The sequence below is a fragment of the Lolium perenne genome, chromosome 6, assembly GCF_019359855.2.
Source record: "Lolium perenne isolate Kyuss_39 chromosome 6, Kyuss_2.0, whole genome shotgun sequence".
Classification (NCBI taxonomy): domain Eukaryota; kingdom Viridiplantae; phylum Streptophyta; class Magnoliopsida; order Poales; family Poaceae; genus Lolium; species Lolium perenne.
The window spans coordinates 144,060,956-144,084,913 of record NC_067249.2 but is presented as its reverse complement, the minus strand read 5'-3'; the positions used below and the strand labels follow the sequence as shown (position 1 = coordinate 144,084,913).

The 23,958-nt window shown below is 45.8% G+C and overlaps 1 protein-coding gene, 1 long non-coding RNA gene and 1 pseudogene across 2 annotated transcripts; 2 read left to right on the top strand and 1 right to left on the bottom strand.

Annotated features, from left to right (window-relative positions):
• Positions 1 to 3,415: 3,415 nt before the first annotated feature.
• On the top strand, positions 3,416 to 4,735 carry LOC127307351 (2-oxoglutarate-dependent dioxygenase DAO). Its single transcript, XM_051338090.2, has 3 exons — positions 3,416 to 3,869; positions 3,963 to 4,290; positions 4,377 to 4,735. The coding sequence occupies exons 1-3, from the start codon at positions 3,541 to 3,543 to the stop codon at positions 4,617 to 4,619; spliced, it is 900 nt and encodes a 299-aa protein (XP_051194050.1). The 5' UTR covers positions 3,416 to 3,540; the 3' UTR covers positions 4,620 to 4,735.
• Positions 4,736 to 7,117: 2,382 nt separating this feature from the next.
• On the bottom strand, positions 7,118 to 14,653 carry LOC127307353 (uncharacterized; annotated as a pseudogene).
• Positions 14,654 to 16,588: 1,935 nt separating this feature from the next.
• Positions 16,589 to 19,115, top strand: LOC127307354 (uncharacterized). Its single transcript, XR_007855427.2, has 5 exons — positions 16,589 to 16,741; positions 17,072 to 17,092; positions 17,193 to 17,512; positions 18,074 to 18,201; positions 18,782 to 19,115. It is a non-coding gene; the product is annotated as an uncharacterized lncRNA (long non-coding RNA).
• Positions 19,116 to 23,958: the final 4,843 nt, after the last annotated feature.

Here is a 23,958-nt window from a genome sequence, read left to right as displayed (position 1 = left end):
AGGCCATCGAATTTCTTGAAACTATCGGGTAACTTAAACCCTGACGGGACTCGAGTTTTTCGAACCCGTCTCGTAAAACATGGGAGTCCACACATATCTTCCTCGGCAACTTCTGGTGAATGCCGATGTTCTCTTCTTTCTTGTCGCGCTCTATCCATGAGTCGTTGTGTCTCTGACTCCACTTGCTCTCGGTGGATCTTGCACTGCTGTAGTAGGTCTCGGACTATTTTGCCTTGCGGTTCCTTCGGGAGGTGTAGCTGCGAACGCTGCTCCCATGGCTCCGCATCCCGCCATGGCCATGTTATACAACGCTTCTCTTGGATCTCCGGGAGGTGGTCTGGACGCTAGGATGAAAGCTTATGTCGCCATATACCCTGCTTCCGGCGTTTTTGGGATAATATTCCCCCTCGTGTCGATTGACATAAAGGACATGTCGAGGTTATGGATTAGAGTCTCTCTTTCTGCTTCAGGTATGTTTTGCAGCCGAGATCTTGCTCTCCTACGAGCTTCTCTATGACTATCTCCCGAAGTTCCTGACTGTCGACTCAGCTCCGCTCTTCGCCTGCTTGATGTGGAAGCTGCCTCCCTTCTTCTGTTCAAAGCAGCTGTCTGTTTTTCCAATTCCCTTCCTGCTCTTGCGAGTCTATATTGATATGCTTGCAGTTCTTCCACCGTGGCGGTTGTCTCCATTGGTTCAGAGCCATCCATAGCTTTCGCAGCTCTATCCCATGCTGCTTGTGGAAGTTGAACTCTGACACGTGGTGTGGGCCCGACATATTTAGTGTCCAAACCTCGCCTTAGATCTGAGGGATCGACATAGGGATTTCCCAAATCATCGAAAGCCTCTGATGTTTCCTCTTGATCGCGACTTGCTTCTCCAATGGCATAAACTTGATGATATTTTGGAGTTTTCACTTTGCTGGGTTTGGTGACACCATCATATAGATTGGTGAAGACATTGCCTACAGATATGGATCTGTCGATGAAGTTGAAGCTGTCGACGCTGCTCGAGTCATCGCTTATATCTGAGTCCGCGGATGACTCGAAGGATATGTCGCTGAAGAGCTTGGCGAGTTTTTCACTTGCCCTGGTGCTGATAAAGCGTGGCGAGATTTCATCGCTTGACTCTGTTGACGATGTTGAGTTTGAAATATCGGGATCGACCACCGATAATCCCGACGAGATCGGAATTTCGAGACGATATGATCCTTCCTTCTCGACGCAGAAGTGGAACTCTCCAAATGTCATCTCCATGGGCTCCTCCAGATACGCATATGCATCCAAACGGGAGGGCGAGTGAGGAACAAAATCAACGAGACCAGTTTCGATCTGTTTACCTCTGTCCATGATGTTGCTTGCTACCGACGAAGTCGACGATCCTGAACGTGCCATCGAGATCAGCTCCTTGTCGCCTCTAGATCCCACAGACGGCGCCAATTGACAAGGTATTAACTTGTCAATGCCTACGGATTGTAGACTAGGGTTTAGTTAGATGTAGAGGGCAAGTAGATCTCGAAGGTTTCAGCCGAAAAGTACTCGACGAATATGAAACTAGGGTTGTGTTGACGGTAAATTCGATCCTTTCTTTGTCCCTCGACTCCCCCTTATATAGGAGGTGGAGCCGAGGGTTTCGTAATACACAAGTTTACAGAATCCGGGAGGGTTTCTAACCCGTCCCGCAAGATTACAAGTATCGTTTCCTAATACAACTCTAGCTTTCCTTAATAGCATCTTGGGATTCCGGACCTTCTTATTCTTCGGGTAGTGGGCCTTTAGTAAACCCCGGGTACCATCTTTGGCAGGCCCATTGGGGATGCCTATGTCAGCAGCCGAGCTTAGGGGCTCACTGGATCCCATGGCGTACTAGCCGGTGGCAAGGCCGAAAGAGAAGATGGTATGCATCATGTCGTAGTTGGCAATGGGCACATTCAGGAACTCCGCGTCCTTTGGGTGATCGTACGATACGAAGGGACATTGATGTTAGTTCTCCTAGTGGCTGATCAAAAGAGTTAGTGAGGTGCTCACCGCGACGTGCCCGCAGTATTGCTCACCCTCAAAGATGATGCATTTGGTATCCTCGCACCACTGAGCCCCGCTTAAATCGCGGAGCCTGCTAATGGTGAGCCACCTCTGCCTCCACTTCCTCAGGTGGTTGTACAACTGAGTGGAGCACACGGAGACACCACAGTGGTCAAGAAGGCCCTTCGCCACATCATTCAGATGGACTTCCTTGAATCCTTTGTCCGTTCTCACCCCGGTCCGGATCAAGCCGCACATCTTCTCCAACACAAAGGTGGACATGAATGGAAGCCATTTCATGGTGCCAGTCCCTTTCTGCCCGGTATTCAAGGCCCTCTGTGCTTCCTTGCGGTTTTTGTTCTTCTTTGTGGTGGCCAACCTAGCCGCGACCTCTGCTGCTACCTGAGCCACCAGGTCAGACACAGGCAGAGGGGTGACCGCCACCTTGGAGTCATAGGCGGGCTGTGAATCAGGAACTTGCGAAGGGATCTGAGAGTCCCCAACGCAGACAAGCGCCTGGCTAAAGTCATCACAGAAGGAGTCCTACACACATCGTAGTACATATAACGCGAATCTACTTGGAAGCAAAGACATGTGAATAGCACAAAACCATACCAATAATCATCATAAATCAGACAAGCAGTTCATTGCAACTGTTAATAGCACAAACCCTTGCAAAATCATGGTAGGTGAGCACTTTTGGGACAAACTAGCAACCGGAAATGTTGAACTCTAGCAAGATCATGATAGTTCACCACAATCCGAACTAACCCCTGCTACAAGACTAAACCCTAGACAAGATCTGACTACTCCTAACCTAGATTTAAACATTACAGTCATCGCCAGAGGTGAAGATGCACTGCACCAGGAAGTAGATGAAGCAGCCCAGATGTACTCGCCGCCGCCGCCGCTGCAACCGTCGCCGACCGGAGATGCTTACGCCTCTTACCTGCTTGCCGACGGAAGGAGGAGCTCGAAATTTAGGGGGAGAGTGGAGGAGGGGGTAGAAACAGGCTATGGGGCGCGGCGGGAGGTGACGGAATCCTTCCCGCCCCCTTTTCGCTTTTCGCCAATGCGCTGCAACTCCCGCCATCTCTATTTTCGTCTCCGTCCGAAGATTCTCTTTTGCATCAGCCGCCGTGGAGATTTGCCTGCACCACTGAAAACTGCCGAACCGGGCGTTCCTCCAGGGCCTGGTCCGACGCTGCTTTGAGAATCGATTCCTGCAACAACGCGGCTCGGCCCAGGCACCAAACAGGCAGAAAATTGCTAGCCGAATGCGAACCAAGTCAAATGCGGGCTACCAAACGCGCTCGTATTGTCGTCATCGCGCACGTTTCAACTTTCAAGCTGCCGTGTGCGTGCAAACGCTCCTCTCACGATATCCATCGTTTTGCTCCCGACAAAACCCAGCGTGAAGTCAGTACACTGTCCCCGCCCGCCATGGCGTACACACACGAATCGTGTGCATAAAACCTGGCGCGCCACACGACACGATCCAAGGCAGCAGCGGCAGCAAAGATGACGGAGATCCCGATGATCGACCTGCGGCTGGCGTCGCCGGAGGAGGCCGCACGGCTGCGGGACGCGGCCCGGCGCCTGGGTTGCTTCCGGGTGACCGGCCACGGAGTGCCGCGCGCGCTCCAGGACGACATGAAGGCCGCCGTGCGCGCCCTGTTCGACCTCCCCGACCACGCCAAGCGCCGCAACGCCGACGTCATCTCCGGCAGCGGCTACGTCGCGCCCAGCGAGACCAACCCGCTGTACGAGGCGTTCGGGCTCTACGACGCCGCGTCCCCCGCCGCCGTCGACGCCTTCTGCGCCTCCCTCGACGCGCCGCCGCACATCAGGTAGAGCACATGTAACCGCAAATGATCAGCTTGATTTATTGATATCTGACGTTACGAGATTCGTGTACCACTTCGAACGGTTCTTGTGCGCAGTGAGACCATTCGGAGGTACGCGGAGAAGACGCACGAGCTGATCATGGACGTCGCGGCGAAGCTGGCGGCGAGCCTGGGCCTGGAGGAGGAGGCCGGCCGCTCGTTCCAGGACTGGCCGTGCCAGTTCCGCATCAACAGGTACAACTACACGCCGGACGCCGTGGGGAAGGCCGGCGTGCAGGTCCACACGGACTCGGGCTTCCTCACCGTGCTCCACGAGGACGACTGCGTCGGCGGCCTCGAGGTGGCCGACCCGGACACCGGCGAGTTCGCGCCCGTGGATCCCCTCCCGGGCACCTTCCTCGTCAACCTCGGAGACGTCGCCACGGTACAGTACAGCAGCACAGCCACCGAATTCTCTTCATCTGTCCTTTGCGTTTGATCGATCGATCGCTGGCGTCGTGTGTGGTGCAGGCGTGGAGCAACGGGGAGCTCCACAACGTGAGGCACCGCGTGCAGTGCGTGGCGGCGGTGCCGCGCGTCTCCGTCGCGCTCTTCCTGCTGGCGCCCAAGGACGACGTGGTGCGCGCGCCGGACGCGTTCGTCACCGCCGGGCGGCACCGCCGGTTCAGGACTTTCGGCTACGACGACTACCGCCGGCTTCGGCAGTCCACAGGGGAGCATGCTGGCGAGGCCCTGGCGCGGTTGGCCGCGTGATACTTCCAGCTAGCTGTTCCTTGACTTGTTATTAGTGGAATGCTTTGTCAACTACATCTAGCAAAGACTATTCTCCTTTTTTTTTAAACAGGAGGTGGTATATTATTATCGTGACACATGACGGGTACAGTTTGCATACAGGTCCTTTACAATACTTGCCCTAAAGAACCTAGTATTTGAAGATAAGGCATGTAACTTTACAAAACACACCCCAGAGCAAAATGTGGAAAAGTAATCAGGTCCTGGAGCAACACCGTCGACGCTCGTCGGCATCCTCAAAGCGTCGCCGCCAAGGAATGGAGAGAAGGTGCTCGAACTCTTCCGTCCGGCGAGAAACCACCCCCGCTGGCAACCTCCTCGCCGCCGGGAACGAATCACTTGGCGGCAAGGTGGCGTCGAGCTCCAGCAGGACAGGGAGATGCCTCCGTCTTGAAGGCAGAGAAACAACCATCTCTTCGGCTGCAGATCACAGCGGCCATGGCGGCAGCTGCGTGTTTGCACTTGAACAGGAACCACCGGAGATAGAGCTGGCGCCGTCCGCTCGAAAGCTCCGCACCGCCTCTTCTTCTCCCCTCGCCTCCATGGCCGGACAGAGAAAGAAATCGAGCAGCGCAGCCCTTGAGTAGATGACACCAGCGAAACCTATTCGTTCCGCTCTTCACAGGAGACAGCAAAGCAGTTCCCCCCTCGCCACCATGGCCGGCCGGGGAACAGATCTTGCTGTAATCTTTACCGCCGTGCTCCTCCCCCCTGCCGCCACGGCCAACCATGAAGAGCAAGTCAACCGTTGAACACCTGCAAAGACAGAAACAACTACAAAGCCATTTATTGATGGAGATGCTGGAGTAGAAAGCCCACTGCAGGTGCTCCCACCGTTGGAGCTCACCGCCGTCGACCCACCACCAGAAGCTCCAGATCCTGGCCAGAGATCCAGAAGCCCTACTCCTAAACACCGGCAAGACGCCAAAAAACCTACATCTACACCTAGGATCTACTCCGGCACCTCTCCGTCGCCATCTCCGACCGGCAGAGCCGGCGGAGAAGGCTCGGGATCGGCCCGGCCGGCAGGGAGAGACTCTCAGGGGCGGAAGGAGGAGAGCGGGAGAGGGGAGGAGAAAAGAGGCCTCGGTCTCTGATTCTCCTTCTTTTAAGGAGGCATTTATCCCCCAAAGGGTTGTAGCAAATACACTGCTAATACAAAATGCATAAAAAGAAAAAGGTTATAATAGTGCTTTTACTTTGAAATGAAGGTTTTGATAAGGTTGGGTTCCAACAAAACAACCCCAAGAAACAAATGACTCAAACAACCGCCACCCTAACTGCACTCGCGGCCTGACTAAAAATACTCTCTCCTTTCATATTATGTTGCTTATAATTTTGAGTCAAAGCCAAAAAGATTAAACGTTGACCAATTGCATGTGAGAAAATATCAACATTTACAATATCAAAGTATATTACGAGAACCACCATGAAATATAATGAGGGCATGCATTAAATATTGTAAAGATTAATATGTTTCTCTTTATATATGGTCAAACTCGACAAATTTTGATTTTGACTAAACTTTATATGCAACACATTTTGTGAAGGGGAAGTTAGTCGACCTCCCTTCTCCGGAGGCACAGTCTTCAAAGCTGTCAATTGATTATCAGTCTGAAGAATCTATCAATTAGTTGTGTGAAAATAAAATGCCATCGATAAGCAAACAAACAAAAAATCCCAAGTGGCATAACAAAGCTGATCCAATGACCCAGTTCAAAAAGGTCATTTGGATGGACACGTGTTGTATCATGAGCTTTACTCAAGTTAGTTTTGGCTATTTTAAGTGCTTGTTGAGCTTCTTCTGGATAGCGAAACTTACCTTTTTTCATTTAGTTTTGGACATTCTAAAGCACAGACTTCGCTAGGTGGTCCAATGACCTAATTGTAATTTTTATTACTTAAAAAAGCATCTTTGTACTATTGTTGATGTAGATCGGTGAAATTTTTGTAAAAGAAAACATTCGCATTCGCACCGTACACGTGCTCTCCCCAAAGATATAGAAAGATAGGAGGACCTATATGATTCAAAGGATTTGCATAGAAAGGTTTTAGGTCCCTGCTCTACTGATATCATTTATCCTGGTAAATTAGAGTTTAGTTCCGAAGGCAGTGCAAGCAAAGTTCGATAATCTTGACGTGAGATAGTGAGGATGAATAACCATATGCCGATTTCTTATTTTAGGGTTCAGGTAGACGCGTGCGTAGTGTACGGACGTGATCGAAACGCTGCATATCTGCAGCATCATGTGATAGAAGTGAAGGGAAAGAATAGACACAGCAATCTGCAATCATCACTGGTTTTTCACACGATTTTCCACGACCTCTAGACATCTCGACATCAGTTACATATATATATCTATGTTTGTTCTCTAGATGGAAATTCAGATACACGTCAACGGTGATATGCAAAGAATTTTTTTTTTTCGAAAGGTCCAGCAATCGCTGGCTCGCATATATTAGCAGGTAGGAGAAAATTTATAGCAAAGAGAATGGGAGCTCGCATGATATAGTTGTTGTTTAGGGCAACAACTCCAATAGAAGACAAGTGATATACATGGTTAGTCATCAGGAGTAATATGGTTAACACGTTCGATCCCTTGTATTGCCACTCCGACAAAGGGGGACATGTCGCCTCCCATTGCATTCACGCTCTCCTCCTCGTCTTCATCCTCCCCCCTTTTGACTGTACACATGTTCCTGAGACCTGAGCACCGTGACATCGTGTACAGCCCTGATGACGTCATCGGCTCCATCAGCATCTCTGATCCTGCACTTCATCTCCCGCGAATGCGGCAACGAGTCGATCGATGACTGAAGTGAAGGTTCTGGGCATCCTTTGTGGACCACCCCAACATGGTGGGCGACGAGTAGAGGTGCCTACGAGCCCATGCCCAACCGCGGCACCTGGCCTACACATGCGGCTCAAGTTGCCTGCATCAAGACATGGATTTACAGGTAGTGTGAGTTTCCCATCTATCATGAAGAACTGGAAACATTTTAATGACTTGTTGGAAGAAAAGGAGTTGAACCTCTTTCGCTTGTCAGATCATCTTCGGCGGCATCAAACAGTCTACTGGCCTGATGAGAATTGGAACACAAAACTGTCGGTCAGACATTGACATGGCCCGATGGAGGGGCTTCACGGGCCTGAGCGCAATTCAGATGGGTTCCGCTTGCTGCAGCCTAGGGAGCATAGAATGAAGAACAAGTCATTAAGGATATGACCCCTTCTCAAAAAGTGGTACAGTATGTAACTGAAGTTTTGTCAGTACAGTACCTTGCTAAGCACTAAACTGATAACTTCAGTTCGTTGAAATGCAAGAACGCCTGGTAAGAATAGCAATGTAGCAGCGGGTCAGAAAATTGCAAATCTTACATCAGTAGCAGAACAGCGAATTCTGAATCATTCCACAATCATTCTGTGCTGCTAATTTGATCGAATTAGCCAGGTACACCACCTAGTCTTCATGAGTAATGCACTGATAATGGCGGTGATTTTCTCATCTTGTGAGTAAGAAGATAAGACAGACGCGTGGAGAAACAACTATTACATAATGGCTTTGTGGGAGAGCCATTTTCACTTCCTAGCGAAGAAAAATGTATCTGATATGTGGTACAGCATGAGTAAAGTCCAGTTAGATGCGCTCACCAGATTTATGTACACAAAGGACGAAGATGTCCATAATATCAGTAGTGCAGCAACAAATTCTATTTTACTCGTGAATTATACCATGCTGATATTTTGATTCTCACACCCAAACTAGCCAAGTAAATCACCGAGTCTTTGACGAGTAATGAAAACCCAAATGTAAATGCACAAAGCAATGAAGCATAAGAACAACTACGCAGGAAACAAAAGCAACTGGTGAATACATGGCCGAATTTATGATTCTTGTCCATGAATAAAAACAATAAACTTCCAAATGCATTAACTGATAATTGCAGTGATCTTCTCAACATGCGTGTGGGAAGAAACGTGAAGTGCATAATACACATTAAATAATTGATATGGTATATCAAGAGGAAAGTTCCAGTTTTAATGTACTTGCCATATTTATGTACAGGAAGGAAGGTGTCCATATGATCCCACATGTCATGCATGTAACAAGCAAACTGTGTAGAAGCCTACGAGAACAAACATAAGAACACCTGCACAGAAAACTAAAACAGGTGAGCATTTGACAAATTTCATGATTTTCTCAAATTGTGAGTAAGACAAGGATCGTGGAGAAAAAGAAAACTAAATAATTGTTTCGTAGGAAAACCACTTTCGTTGCCCTTTGTAAGAATAATGGAAATCTAGTACGAGTGGAACTTGTTAACTGATATATGGTGCAGCAGGAGTAAAGTTTCAGTTACATACTTACATGTAGTTGGCAGATCGATGCATAGGAAGATGACAATAATAACTGTAGCGTGCCACGCATGTCTAATTAATCCTGAACTCTGCCATGGTTTCTGATACTCACACCCCAAGTAGCCAAGTGAGGAAGTCAAAAAGAACCGACAAACAAATACCTGCACAGAGGAAAAAAAATACAGAGTGAATTTTTTTTTTCGCATAGTAGGCTTTCTCAACTTGTGAAAAGACAAGGGGCACGGGGAAACAAATCATAAGTAATATTGTCGAATTATTCTCACAAATGTTGTACAGTCGATATGGTGGTCCCGGTTTATATGTACTTACCAGATCAATGTACAAGACTCTCATGTCATGCATGTGGCAAGGGAAGTGTACACCTGAGGTGGAGGTGAGCTATACAAGGCTAAAACAATGTACAAGGGATCTTCAAGGAAGATGCCTGCATAGTAGATATAAACAAACAGTGCTCAGATTATTATGCAGGAAAAAAAAGGGCAAGGGTAATGGTGTGATCTGGGAAGACAAACAAGGAAAGCTATAGTCGTTACCTTGGTCAGTATTCAGTTCTGATCTTTGGGATGGTTCCCAGTAACCCTATGCACTGCTGTTTTAGCTCCTCGTTGAAGCAGTGGTGGACATCTAATTCTTTCAGTGATTTGGGGAGGCCATCGTTTGGCAGCGACCGGACTGCTGGACAGCAGTCAACCTCTAATCGCTGGAGGTTGGTAAGCTTGTGCAGCCCTATAGGGAGGTGCTAAAGTTCTCTGAAATTCGAAAACTTGAGTTGCTGGAGGGAGGTGAGGAGGTGAAGAGCGTCCTCTTGCTCCTTGCTGAAGCGCTCCATCTTGATCTTGTTGATCCAACGAAGTTTCAGCTTGGTGAGGGAGGAAGACAGGAAGCTGCAGATGGGTGTAGCAAGGAGTCCCATGGTATCATCCGAACGGAGCACTTGAAGTTTTGATGAACAAGCTTCAGGGGGGGAAACAAGCTGCTGATCTTCTCCTTCATCCTGCTGCAGCAGCACCTGCCTGAGATTGAGATCCCATCCCGCAAAGAACCTACGGCTGCCATAGACCACTAATTCCTTGAGCTGTCCGCTGCCGGCAAGGAGAGGCCCCAGACCCTTACATCTTAGATCCTCTCCGCAGTATAACAAAGCCAAATGGGTGAGAGATGTGAGGTTTGAGAGGGGCTCCAATGTCCCCAAGCCTTCCACGCCCTTAAGATTGAGGTCTAGCAGAGAGGACGGAAAAATGCAGCAGGAAGGAGAGGGGAACAGCTCTGGGCATTCAGAGATGTACAACACCTGTAGTGAGCCAGAGTGATCGGCTGGGAAGAGCAGCAACCCATCTTCTTTTTCCACCTCTGGTGCAGCTGTTGACGTTGTTTGCTGCATATCCATCCCCACTGCCAGCTGTGTTACATTTTCACACTTCGTGATACACAATTCGGAGAGCCTTGGGAGGTGGGAGAGGAGCCCTGACAATTTCTTCACACTAGCACCACATAATCCATCGACCACAAGATGCTGAACAGGGTGCTGCCATTGGACATCATCGCCGCCTCCTAATGACCCAACCAGACCATCTGAACTCTCTACAACCAATTTCTTCAGTGAGGTTAGCATCAGAAGGTGCTTACACTCCATAGGTGGGCACTTCTTGAGTGTCAGCTGCTCAAGACCCGCCAGGTTACTGAATGCTAACACCTGATCTAACCTCTGCAGATCATCCTTCCCTTTAATATACAAATCAGCTGGTGATATTGAGTTGTACTCAAACTTCTCTAGTAGCTTTACATCAATTATATAGACATGGCGCAGTGTTTCAGTCCAGGGGATACGAGGCACCAACAAGAATCCTGGACAGCTCACTATCTCAAGCTCTTGCAGTTTGGGGAACCAGTCAACTTTCCAGTCTTGATTTGGATTTGAAAATGGCAACCCAAAGATTCTAGGGCAGTCTCTGATAATCAGTACTTGCAAAAAAGGAAACATACCGGTGTCCTGTGATGGCCCCCATTTTTCAAAACTTCCCAAGCCAACAAGTTTAAGCTTTATTAGCCTGCAAAACCTTTGCTCTATAACAAACTCCTTCATTGCTGCAATATGCTTCAGTATTAATGTGTCAAGACCCCAGATCTTCCCTAAAGAAGGAAGGCATTTCCAAGAAACACCAATGAGACGAAGAGATTTAAGAGCTTCAAGAGTGAGATTATCAGCCAGTCATGTTGGACAGGAAGGGCCTCCGTGCCCTCCAATGCGCAATCCTTCAAGATATCTAGGTGGTTGAAGGCTCTCAAGGATGACTGCTTCAACATCAGGGTCAATATTAGACCACTCACTATCCCAATCTAATGTTAACCTCTCCAAATAGTTTTTCTCTATAAGTTTTGCTTTGGCCGCATCTCCTTTCGTGTGTATATTCTCAAGGTTATAGATGCCAAGCTCCCTTAGTCCAGTCAAATTCTCTAGTTGTTTTGGTTCAAATCCTTCACTTTCTTTATTGACTCTAAATACGGTTAACTCTTCTAAAAGTTTAAGTTTTCCCACATTATGAATATTAGAATCACTTTGTGAATAAAAACGACACAATTTTTCAAGGTTGCTCAAGTCTTTTGGTAAATCACGACAACCATACCACGAGCCTAGATCCAGAATCCTTAAATGATAAAATCTAGAAATGGTAAGTGGTAAATGCACCTGGCTCACAATCCCATACATTGTCCCCAAACATAGGTACCGTAGGTGGACAAGTTCTGAAAAGGTATGTAGGATGGATTCCACTGAAGGTGATATGTCAACCAAACGAAGAACACGGAGAGCATTTGCTTCCCTAACCAAATCACCGAAAATCTTGGCAAAGCTTTTACTCATTACTCCAAATATCATCAAAGTATGCAGTTGTTTAACCTTCAATCTTGTCTTTAGGTTCCTCAGTTGACTCTTAAAAATTTCAACAGACATAGTATCATCATCATAATCATAATCATCACCATCTATGATTATAGATAAGTGACGGATGGATGGCTGAATTTTTACTGACCCCACATTGGAGCGATGTAAACTAACATAATCATGAGATGCAACCTTCAATGCTAAATCATGTAGTAGGTCATGCATTACATAACCCGGGCCAGCCCAGGTTCCCTCTTCTCTGAAAAATCCATGTGTGACCAGATCATTCAAATAGCTCAAACCTATATCTTCCAATGTTTGGTTCCGACCATCAGGTTGTAAAATATCTAGTCCTATCCACAAATTTATTAGTTCCGTGGTTCTGTACATGTGATCCTCAGGAAACAATGCAGAAGAGGAAAAACATTGTTGCTGGTGGAAAGGGAGATTGTCATAGCTAAGCTTCAAGGCAGGCATAATGTCATTGACACCTGTCTGCATCTCCCGTTCTTTACTTTCTAAGACTCTTCTCCAATGACGTAAACTAAGGTCTCTTCTCAGTAATCTACCAACAGTTCTTGCTGCAAGTGGGGATCCCTTAAGTTTTTCCATGATCTCATCTCCAGTTTCAAGCAAAAAAAAAATGATCCCTTCTACATCGGTCATCACCAAAGACAAATGCATGGAATAACTCCCTAAAATATTCCGCTTCTAAACCTTCCAATTCTATGGAATGGCTAGTTGTTCCAACCATTGCTGCTACAGCTGGAAAACGAGTTGTGACTAGAACCATGCTACCCTTTTCTTGTGATGTTTTGAGTGGCAGCAATAACCTTTCCCAGTCATCACTGTTGTGATATTTACCCTTGGTCATATCATGTATGATGCTATTCACGATATCATCCCTCCCATACAATTTTAGCTCTATACTTTGACCGGTGGTGATGGGACGACTCTGGGAAATATCTGGGACAGTGATAGGGTCACAAAACTGCATGATGGTGGTGAAGTCTCTACGCAAAGGTTGTAGTTGCTCTACAATGTGTTTCATTCTCTCAGAGAAAACAACCCTATTAAACCCCAACATTGTTGGTTTTTCTGGATGCTCTCTCTGGGGTGCACCGCAATGAGTTGACTGGCTACCAGAATTGTCATCCTGAACATTTGGGGAAGATGAGCGAGGGAGGAGTTTACCGAGCTGGGGCAAACATCTGCTGACCTCCTCCTGGTCAGGCTTGTTGGCGTTTGGTGTTGACGAGGAATTGCCTCGTGACCACCATCTAGCACGTGACCAAACACAGCAGCCGATCCGTTGCCTTTCATCTTCTACTGCTCGTTGAGATTCAGCAGGGGTGGCAGCAGAGGAAAAACCAAGCGCATCACTGGCAGTGTGACGAGCATTGAGAACAAGGTCGTGGACTCCACCCTTGGCATGATGGTCAGCAGCGTCGTACGTACCATGGAGCTGGTCGTGGATACGGAAGTAGTCAAGCTCATCCAACAAGTCCTCGGCGCATCGTGCCGAGTCCTGCAGCTTGCGTAGCAGCTCCTCCGTGGCCTTGCCGCTCATGTGTTTGCGACTGGCGGATTCTAGGGTGGCCTGCACAAGCAGGAGTTCCATCCCCACGGCCTCAACGTTGAGGCCTAGGTTCTTGCTTGCGTCCCAATGCCCCAACACTCCATTGACTACAGGGGCCAGCGCTTTGCCCACCACCCATAGCGTCGTGCTGACAAGGGCGTTCATCCTCTCCTAAGTTGCGCCGATGTAGCAACCTCACCACGGAAGTGCATAATTGATGACCTGCAATCTCCATCCAGGAATCAAGAGGAATACATTTTTTAACATGCGGCAAGTACATAGCAGCGTATAATACGATACTAGGGAGAAAATTAGTTATGTTTCTAAAGTTGTAGCAAGCAAGTGAGTACCTACATGCCTTCCGGCGTATGACTTGGAGTTGGAGGGTGATCGTCGGTGAGGGGTGTCGTCCACCTGCCCGGGAGTTGAGTTGTGTTTCTTAGGACGAGATATGTATGTATATATTGCAAGAGGGAAGGTATACATGACAAGCATCGGGTGGACTGGTGGAGGAAAATTAGTGGGAAGAACAAAAGTCGTCTTGGTGCTGGAATGAAAATGACACGAGTGGCGATGGAATAAATTTCCATTTTGTGTGAAAAGTGCCTATCGACCAACATATCAGTGGGCATTTGGGCTAGTGACCAAATGGCTGGCTGGCAAGCAATCATGCGGGAGAGAATATAGCCAAAATATCACTAGTTAGAACCGAAAGTGGCAAAATATCACTAGTAAAAACCAAATTGCGAAGATACCACTTAATTTCGGTTTTCCATGCCAAAATATCACTAGTGACTAACTGAGACTAAGATTGTCAAAGAAAGACACAAATGCCTTTTGGCTGTTGTGAACACGTAACTGAAGATGTTGTCTCGCGGTTGCATCTTCAGAGAAATAGACTCGGGTCTTGACACCCCGTGCTTGACATGTCAATGGAGGCAGATCCAGAGCACCGGAGCAGAGGGAAGGCGCAGGCTTCGTTTTCCTTTCCTTGCAGCGGGGGCAGGCGAGGTTGAGGAATCGGAGGGCGAGAGCGAAGACGCTGCGCGGGGCGACGAAGCGGCAGCGCGTGTGGCGGTGTGGGGCGAGCAGTGAGAGGCGGCCGGTCGGGGCTAGGCATGGCGGAGCGGTGGCGGGGGGGGGGGGGGGACGGCACAGAGGGCGGGACAGGACATAGCCGGCGCCGCCATGGTTCCTCTGCAGAAGAGGATGAAAGGCTACCGGAGAAAAAATCCTACGAGACCGGGTATTGTCTCAACAGTATACAGAAGATAGTATAGGTTAGAAGTTCTTTTTCCCTTTTTCATTTATAGGACAATGCCCGCGCGTTGCTGCGGAAGAAAAACAGAATTGTTGATTTAGAAAAATTGAAATACTCATTAGCAACATATATCCAAAATATTTTACAATTACATATTGCCATCAATCTTTATAATTTACAAAGTGTTTGTCGGTATTTATAGCAGTTGTCAGTTGATACATTTTCTTTGTATATTATCGTTCCTCTTTATAACTCACATGCGTCGTCGTCACTCGTCAGTCTTTACAATTCAATGTAAATAGATATTTCGATTATTTTCTGTTGTGTACGCTAGGTAAAGGGGCCCCTCTGACAAATCATGTTGTGTTCCCCTGTATCCGTGTAGGTACATTCTTTTTTTTAGATGAAATAATATTTGTCGGTGTGTTGCATCGAGTTGAATTTTATTAAATATATCATCTATTTGACCTAAAAAGCTAATTGGCGCCAAAGCTAACCAAACCCTCCCAACCCATCCAAATAAAATTGTGTTGATTCATTGACTTGGTCCTCCCTACCAACACCCATCAAAATCTATTCTCATTCTAAAAATGGTACGCAATGACCAGCTACTACTGTTTAAAAAAGAATTATAAGCACAACTTTAAAACCATGTACACTAAGTTCTACCCTACAAAATATACACCAAATCCTAATTAACTGTAGGCAAAATACTTTTGGTGTCTAATTGTATGAAAAAGCAATTAGCCTTTTGGAGACCGGAAGCTTATCCTGAGACACAAAATAAAAGTATTCAACATGTATTTTGTTTTTTTCCCTAGAGAAACACTCTAGTCAAGAAAGAATGAATTCTTATGTTTGAAGCTCGGAGAGTAGAATCGTAATTCTCAACACATATCAAACAGAACACAAATCAACAATTCTTGAAGGAATAGTTAATAATAAAAACCATTCTGCAGCTAGAAAAAATTCATTGAAAATAAAATCAGCATAGAAGAAGAAATATACCCAAGAGACTCGGTATTTTTGATTGCAAACCGCCGGTTCCGGCCGACCGAAAAAAATGCTCACATGCATTGCCCCTTCTGCATGTCCAAGCTCTCTAACACCTGCAACTGAGGATAGCTTGGGGATTCTGTGTACTTCAATAGCAAAGCCAGAACCTTGGTAGTAGTTGGAGACAGGAGTGTGCTCCGCCGGAAATTAGGTCTCAACAATGATCGATGCTCTTAGCGGGGTCAACCGATTTCCAGCCAATTCCCAGTACGGCAGAGAGGCGCCCAAGCTGCGATCCTGCTGTTGATCGACATAGATGGCGACATCCCCCACGACATCCTGCTGTTGAAGAACACACAACGCCTCTCGTAGCCAAAATAAGATGGGGAAGAAGATGACTCCGCGGAGGACGGCCATCCGCCGGCTCCTCCATGTCGTACTCTTGGCCACGGCGCCGCCCTTCCGTGGTTTCGACCTAAGGACACTCGCAGAAGCCAAGGCGCCCCCGACCCCGCGGCTCCCACGACGCGTCGGCCTGCCGTCAGCCAGCTACGTACTTCTGCTCTGCACACCAACGTACGCCGACGAAACCCGGCAAGAAAGGAATCAATCGCGCCTGGCCAACCCTCTAATCAATTGATATCCATGCGAAAATGCTGATGCAAAGCTGATATGGGGCGTGTTTGATATCAGCAGCCGTCCGCGTCGCTGTAAGATTCGGGCGCCAGGCCCACATGCTGCAAGGGTTGACCGGCATTTTCCTCCAATACGCGATGGACGCAGTACGATACGGGGGTGGGGCCGTGTACGATATACGGCAGGGGGCGGCAGACGACCTGTGGTATCGTACAAAACGTGGGCTCGGCCAGTTCGAAGTCGAATTCCACTCGCCTCCTCCCTGCGGCTGTAGCACACACGCGACCACCGCCGACTCCGCCTAGATCCCGACGGGAGGCGGCGATGGAGGTCCATGGCAGCCCCCAAGGTTTTTTTTTTTTTAAATAGAAGGCCCTCCGGCCCAGCTTTATATATAAAGCCACACACATGATAAGGTTCGATACAACTCCACACCTCACACATAACAGTTATCCGATGTTCTTAGACACGCCCACACATACAGCTCCCCGCAGTACATAACAAGACACAGCACACACATCCCGGATCCCTCGCATGCCCAAAGTCGTCGTAGATGATCAGGGTTGTGATGTCGTCCTCATGTCGCGTCAGACCGCGTCCGCGCGTAGAGCCTCCTGACGCCGCCCACCGCCAAGTCCAGCAAGTCCCTGTCCCTCGGTCTGACCAGAACCCTCCTAAGGTTCACTCAGCTCCTCCTAAGGTCAGATCTCAGAGTCCTGTTTCCTCTTTCGAGTTCGCTTTTCTCGCCGGAGACCGTCTGACTCAGTTTCTCTCGTCTGGCTCCGGCATGGGAGTTCCAGGCCTAGATTGGCCGGGGCTAGATCTGGAGGACGCAATCCAGACGGAAGACGTGCAGCAGCCCAAGCTGGAGCGTCGAGTCTGGGAGATCTGGAAGCAGCGGCGGATTTCACGGAGATTTCCTCCGATCTGATGGAGTTGGATCGAACTGCAGCAAGGAGTGACGAGCGGTCTCGCGTGGCAGCAGGTCGAGTGCTTGGAGAAGTTCGTCGCCGGCAACGCCATGGACACCAGTCGTGCGTACACCTGGCCTCTGCGATGCCCTGCGTTGAGGACGCCTCCACCGCCATCCATCCAAGTGGATCTGGCTCCATATACAACAGTAAGGCCAGATTCGTCAGTCACCATCTCCAGGCACCTCGTCGGTGCCTGAGATCCTGGCCAAGCCCACGCTCGTGTGGCGTCCGGCTCTCTCTATTTTTTCCTACGCTTTGTGCTATGTTCACGTGCATCAATGTCAATTTTTGCAGTTCTTTATCTGCTTGTGTTTGGCGAATTAAAAAATTGTAGACATCTTCTAGCTTGTTCCGCTTGCAGGCTATGATTTAGTTGTACAAAATATCGTCCGATGCTGAATAATAAGATCTACCTGGGACTAGCTTGTTCTGCTTGCAGGCTGCGATAATGTAATATGTTACTGACCTCCAAAAGACCAATGATGGTAAAGGTCACATGTGCTGAAAAATACCCTAAACTGCCATATGCTAGTTACTCTATTATATTTCAAATCTTGGTGTTTTATCTTGGAGTACTTATCTAGCTTATCTGGACTGTGTGCTTTTTTTTTTCCTTCTCTATTATATTTCAAATCTTGGTCTTTTATCTTCTCAGCTGTAGTAATTTCATGAGGCTTACTGCATGTTTTGTGAATTTAAATATCCAGGCTTGCTGAATCAGCTTATTATGAGCTTCGGTTCTCTGTTTAGGAGGATGATATATGTAATTTCATGTGTTCCGCAAAGAGGCAGTATACACAAAACAGCAAGATACCTTTAGAAGCGATGCAATCAGGTGAAGTGCTTTCTCCATGAGCTTCTTTTGCTAAAATGCTTATAATACAGTCTGTGTTCTTGAAGCCTGTGATCTGTAAGTACGACTAGGTTGTACATGTTAGGAAATGTTTTATTTACCTAGCCAAGGTATTATTCAGAAGCATATGCCAAAGATGAATCTGTATTTTCCCTTCTGTGTGACCAATACACTTATGGGTGGTTTGTCTACATCCATTCAGTATGTCCGAATTTGTTTACTTTATCCTGTAATGCAGAAAACAGCTAATAAGTGATACTGGAAGAGTATTTAAGTAAAAAATTCCAGAGCTAATAAGGGAAGATCTGATTCAATCCCTTATGTTATAGTTCCAGGACATATTTGATGGATGCTCAAGCTTTTTTCGTGGATTTTTTTTTCTAAAGCTTATTAACAAGCTTACCTTTTTTTTTCACAACCGTTGCAAAGATAAACTTACTGAAAATTCCATGTCTCATGCGGTAATGCGTATTTGTGGTTATGGTGATGGCCCTATTGTCTAGTTGATATATTTACAGTAATGCCCTTCAATACTAACAGGTTGTCTTGCTTCACAATGTAGGTGCCAGTGGAATCCTGTTGGTCTACTACGAGCTCCTTGTGCGGCTTACTTTTTAGGCAAACTTTGTTTTCTAAGATGGGCTTGTAACCCCAGTCTCGTTCTGCCCCTTTTGTTTCAACTATGCAGAAAATTATCTCTGCCTTTTGTACACTCATAAAAATTCGGTGTGTGCACATATTAAAACTACAAAAAATTGTTGGCCACGAAAAAGATATAGGATATCTCAAGTACTTTACGATCGACCTAGTGCACGGTATGGCTGGCGTTGTAAGGACCGCATAACTATTTTTGACCACCAGGATATGAGTAATACATTCATGGGTGACTTGTTAAAGTCTTCGTAAGGTACCTTATGAGTAATTTCTTAAGGACTGAATGCCGCTAAAGTGGGGTACCGCATCCTTTTATACGGAGTTGAGACGCCGACACATCTATGTCACACCCAGAGGTATCTGGGTGCCCCCGAGGGTTTCTTTTTTTACGATATAATTAAAGGATAATTTCATGTTGGACTGGTATAGTATGAAATTAATGTATGCTAACATAATCCACCGATTACTCAAAATCGATGACCGGAGGATATCATAAGGTCTTTATTCATAACCCACAACGATACGATCTAGGTTTAAAAGCGTGGAAAGTGTAATTCGTAAGTTTTTTTGTGTGTCTCGTCTCCTCTTCATGTTTCAACAAGGTAATATACGGGTGTTTTAGTTTATTAGAGGGTTAAGGACTATTCTGGCCACAAAAAAGATATAGGATATCTCAAGTACTTTACGATCGACCTAGCGCACGGTATGGATGGCGTGATAAGGACCGTATAGCCATCTTTGACCACCAGGATATGAGTAATACATACATGGGTAACTTGGCAAATCTTCATAAGGTACGTTATGAGTAATTTCTTAAGGACCGAATGCGGCTAAATGACGTACCGCGTAATTTATACGGAGTCGAGACGCTGACACATCTATGTCACACCCAGAGGTGTACCTTACAGAGTCTTTTGTGTGTGTCTTTTCTCCTATTTGAGTTGTGATAAGATTATATGCATGTGTTTTAAGTTTTTAGAGGACTAAGGACCTTTTTTGGCAACAAATACCATAAAGGATTGCTCAAGTACCTTATGAGTAGTACACACTGTGTGACCTGTCAAAGTCTTATTGTATGTGTTTGTACACTTGAGAACATCAATATTCATCGAAGTTTATCCAATACACATTGTTTCAAAATTGGACCATATGACTTTCATCCTTGTACTATATGAAAACCTTGAGAAGGACCGCATAGGCTGACAAAGTTATCAATGAGGCGGCAATGCCACTAACCACCACCCCCCCCCCCCCCCGATTAGGAGGCGACCATGCTTACCTCACGTATATATGGGGACTCCAATGCCTCAAATTGTGCAATCCAACTAGTATGGGCCTTGAGTTATACATATTGTTCGATACATCCAACTCATAGAGGATACATATAGAACTCTACGGTACTACTCGGTGTACTAGTTGGAGATTATGATGAGGACCGGATAGGCTATACAAGGTCACACCATAGGACAACAGGGTCGCACCCGGAGCTATGAGGATATCTAAAAGAGACAAGTTGTGTAGTTTTTATGATTGTTTTTGTCTTTGACTTGTGGGTATTTCTTTTTATTTTTTCTTGAGGGTTGTATGCCGCTCGATCACCATTCGTACATGCGGCATGATTAATAGAACTATATAAGACAATCCAGGTACCTCGTTTCATTATCTGGGAGGACCGTGCATCGCGTTAACAATGTGTCTTACCATAGATGCGAGAATTTTGTGATACTAAATGATTTTTATAAATCGTGAAACCTAAGCATATGTGTTTGTACTCTAGAGAACATCAATATTTGTTAGAATTTATCCATGTATTGTATGGTAACTTTGAGAAGGACCACACAGACTGATAAGGTTATCCAGGAGGCGGCAATGCCACTGACCCCTCTCAAGCAAGAGGCGACAATGCTTATCCAACGTGGATATGGGGACTTCAATACATCCAATTGTGTAATCCAACTAGTATGGCCCTTGCGTAATATATATTGTTCGATACATCCAATTCATAGAGGATACATAAAGGACTAGATGGTACTACGAGGTGCACTAGTTGGAGATTTTGATAAGAACCGCATGGGCTATACATGGTCAAACCATATGACAACAGGATCACACCCGAAGCTATGAGAAGGGATAAAAGAGACGCAATTGTTAAATTTTTTAAAAAATTGTCTTCACTTGTCTCATCTATGAGATGCAATAATGTACTATGTGGGCATTTATTGCAATTTTTTGCTTGAGGAATGCATGCCAATTGATCTTCTCGATCATCGCTTGTAGATGTGGCATGATTAACAGGAATATATAAGACAACCTAGGTACCTCATATAAATATCTGGGAGGGCCGTGTACCCCGTTGACATGAGAATTTGTTGATAAGAAAAGCAAGAGAGTAATCCATAGAATCTTATTGAAAAACCCACGGCCTTTTATGTCCATGCGTGCATTTCATGACTATATGTGTTTTGTTTTAAATCGTGAAAGACTTATTGTATGTGTTTGTAGACTTGAGCACATCAATATTCGTCGGAGTTCAACCAATACACATTGTTACAAAATAGGACCATATGACGGTCATCCTTGTACTATATGGAAACCTTGAGAAGGACCGCACTGGCTGATAAGGTTATCAATGAGTCTGCAATGCCACTGACCCCCCTCGATTAGGAGGCGATCATGCTTACCTCATGATATGGGGACTCCAATGCCTCCAATTGAGAAATCCAACTAGTATGGGCCTTGACTTATACATATTGTTTGATACATCCAATTTATAGAGGATACATAAAGGACTCTACGATACTACCCAGTGTACTAGCGGAGATTATGATGAGGACCGGATAGGCTATACAAGGTTATACCATAGGACAATGGGATCACACCCAGAGCTCCGAAGCTATGAGAAGAGCTAAAAGAGACAAGTTGCGTAGTTTTTATGATTGATTTTGTTTGACTTGTGGGTGTTTCTTGTTTTTTTTTCTTGAGCCGCTCGATCATCATTCGTACATTCGGCATGATTAATAGAACTATATAAGACAAGCCAGGTACCTCATATCATTATCTGGGAGGACCGTGTATCATGTCGATAACGTTTCTTACCGTAGATGCAAGAATTTTGCGATAGGAAAAGCAAGCAATTAATTCATAGGAAACTATTACCGTGTATCATGTCGATAAAAGTCCACCACGTTTTATGTCCATATGTGCATTTCGTGACTATATGATTTTTATAAATCTTGAAACCTGAGCATATGTGTTTGTACTCTAGAGTACATCAATATTCGTTAGACTTTATCCATGTATTGTATGGTAACCTTGAGAATGACCATACAGACTGATAAGGTATCCAGGAGGTGGACAATGCTTACCCAACGTGGATATGGGGACTCAAATACATCCAATTGTGTAATACAACTAGTATGGGCCTTGAGTAATATATATTGTTCGATACATCCAATTCATAGAGGATACATAAAGGACTAGATGGTACTACGAGGTGCACTAGTTGGAGATTTTGATGAGAACCGCATGGGCTATACATGGTCAAACCATATGACGACGGGATCACACCCGAAGCTAAGAGAAGGGTTAAAAGAGATGCAATTGTTAAATTCTTAATATTTTTTTTTGTCTTCACTTGTCTCTTCTATGAGATGACATAATGTACTATGTGGGTGTTTATTGCAACTTTTTGCTTGAGGGATGCATGCCAATTGATTTTCTCAATAATCGATTGTACATGTGGCATGATTAACAAGAATATATAAGACAACCCAGCTACCTCATATAAATATCTGGGAGGACCGTCTATCCCGTTGACATGAGAATTTGTTGATAAAAAAGCAAGAGAGTAATCCATAGGATCCTATTAAAACAACCCACGGCGTTTTATGTCCATGTATGCATTTCCTGACTATGTGTTATTTTTTAAATCGTGAAAGACTTATTGTATGTGTTTGTACACTTGAGCACATGAATATTCGTCGGAGTTTATCCAATACACATTGTTACAAAATATGACCATATGACGTTCATCCTTGTACTATATGTAAACCTTGAGAAGGACCGCACGGGCTGACAAGGTTATCAATGAGGTGACAATGCCACAGACCCCCCTCGATTAGGAGGTGACCATGCTTACCTCACGTAGATATGGGGACTCCAATGCCTCCAATTGTGCAATCCAACTAGTATGGGCTTTGAATTATATATATTGTTCGATACATCCAATTCATAGAGGATACATAAAGTACTCTACGGGGAGATTATGACGAGGACCGGATGGGCTATACAAGGTCACACCATAGGACAATGAGATCACATCTGGAGCTATGAGAAGAGCTAAAAGAGACAAGTTGTGTAGTTTTTATGATTGTTTTTGTATTTGACTTATGGGTGTTTTTTGTTTTTTTTTCTTCTTCTTGAGGATTCTATGCCGCTCGATCATCATTCGTACATGCGGCATGATTAATATGACTATATAAGACAACGCATGTACCTCATATCATTATCTGGGAGGACCGTGTATCTTGTCGATAATGTGTCTTACCCAAGGTACGAGAATTTGGTGGTAAGAAAAGCAAGTAATTAATTCATATAAAATTATTGTAAAATCCCACCACGTTTGATGTCCATTTGTGCATTTTGTGACTATATGGGTTTTAATTCATAGGATACATAAAGGACTCTATAGTGCTACGCAGTGCACTGGTTGGAGATTTTGATGAGGACCGAATGGGCTATATAAAGTCACGCTATAGGACGATGGGATCACAACCGAAGCTATGAGAAGAGCTAAAAGAGACGAAGCTTGGTAATTCTTATGAAAAAAAACTCTTGACTTGCCGCTCGATCATCATTTTTACATAGACGTGCATCCATGTACTATATGGAAACCTTGAGAAGGACCGCACGGACTGGCAAGAATATCAATGAAGCAGCTATGCCACTGACCCCGACAATGCTTACCTCACGTAGATATGGGGACCCAAATGCCACATGCACTAGTATGGGCCTTGAATAATATATATTACTCGATACATCCAATTCATAGAGGAAACATACATGACTCATGATACTACACGGTGT

What these genes read in the sequence shown, in the direction of transcription:
- LOC127307351 (XM_051338090.2), top strand. Translation starts at nt 3,541, where the DNA reads ATGACGGAGATCCCGATGATCGACCTGCGGCTGGCGTCGCCGGAGGAG. An exon ending in GACGCGCCGCCGCACATCAG is followed by an intron (nt 3,870 to 3,962) that starts GTAGAGCACATG and finishes TCTTGTGCGCAG; the next exon opens with TGAGACCATTCGGAGGTACG. An exon ending in ACCTCGGAGACGTCGCCACG is followed by an intron (nt 4,291 to 4,376) that starts GTACAGTACAGC and finishes TGTGTGGTGCAG; the next exon opens with GCGTGGAGCAACGGGGAGCT.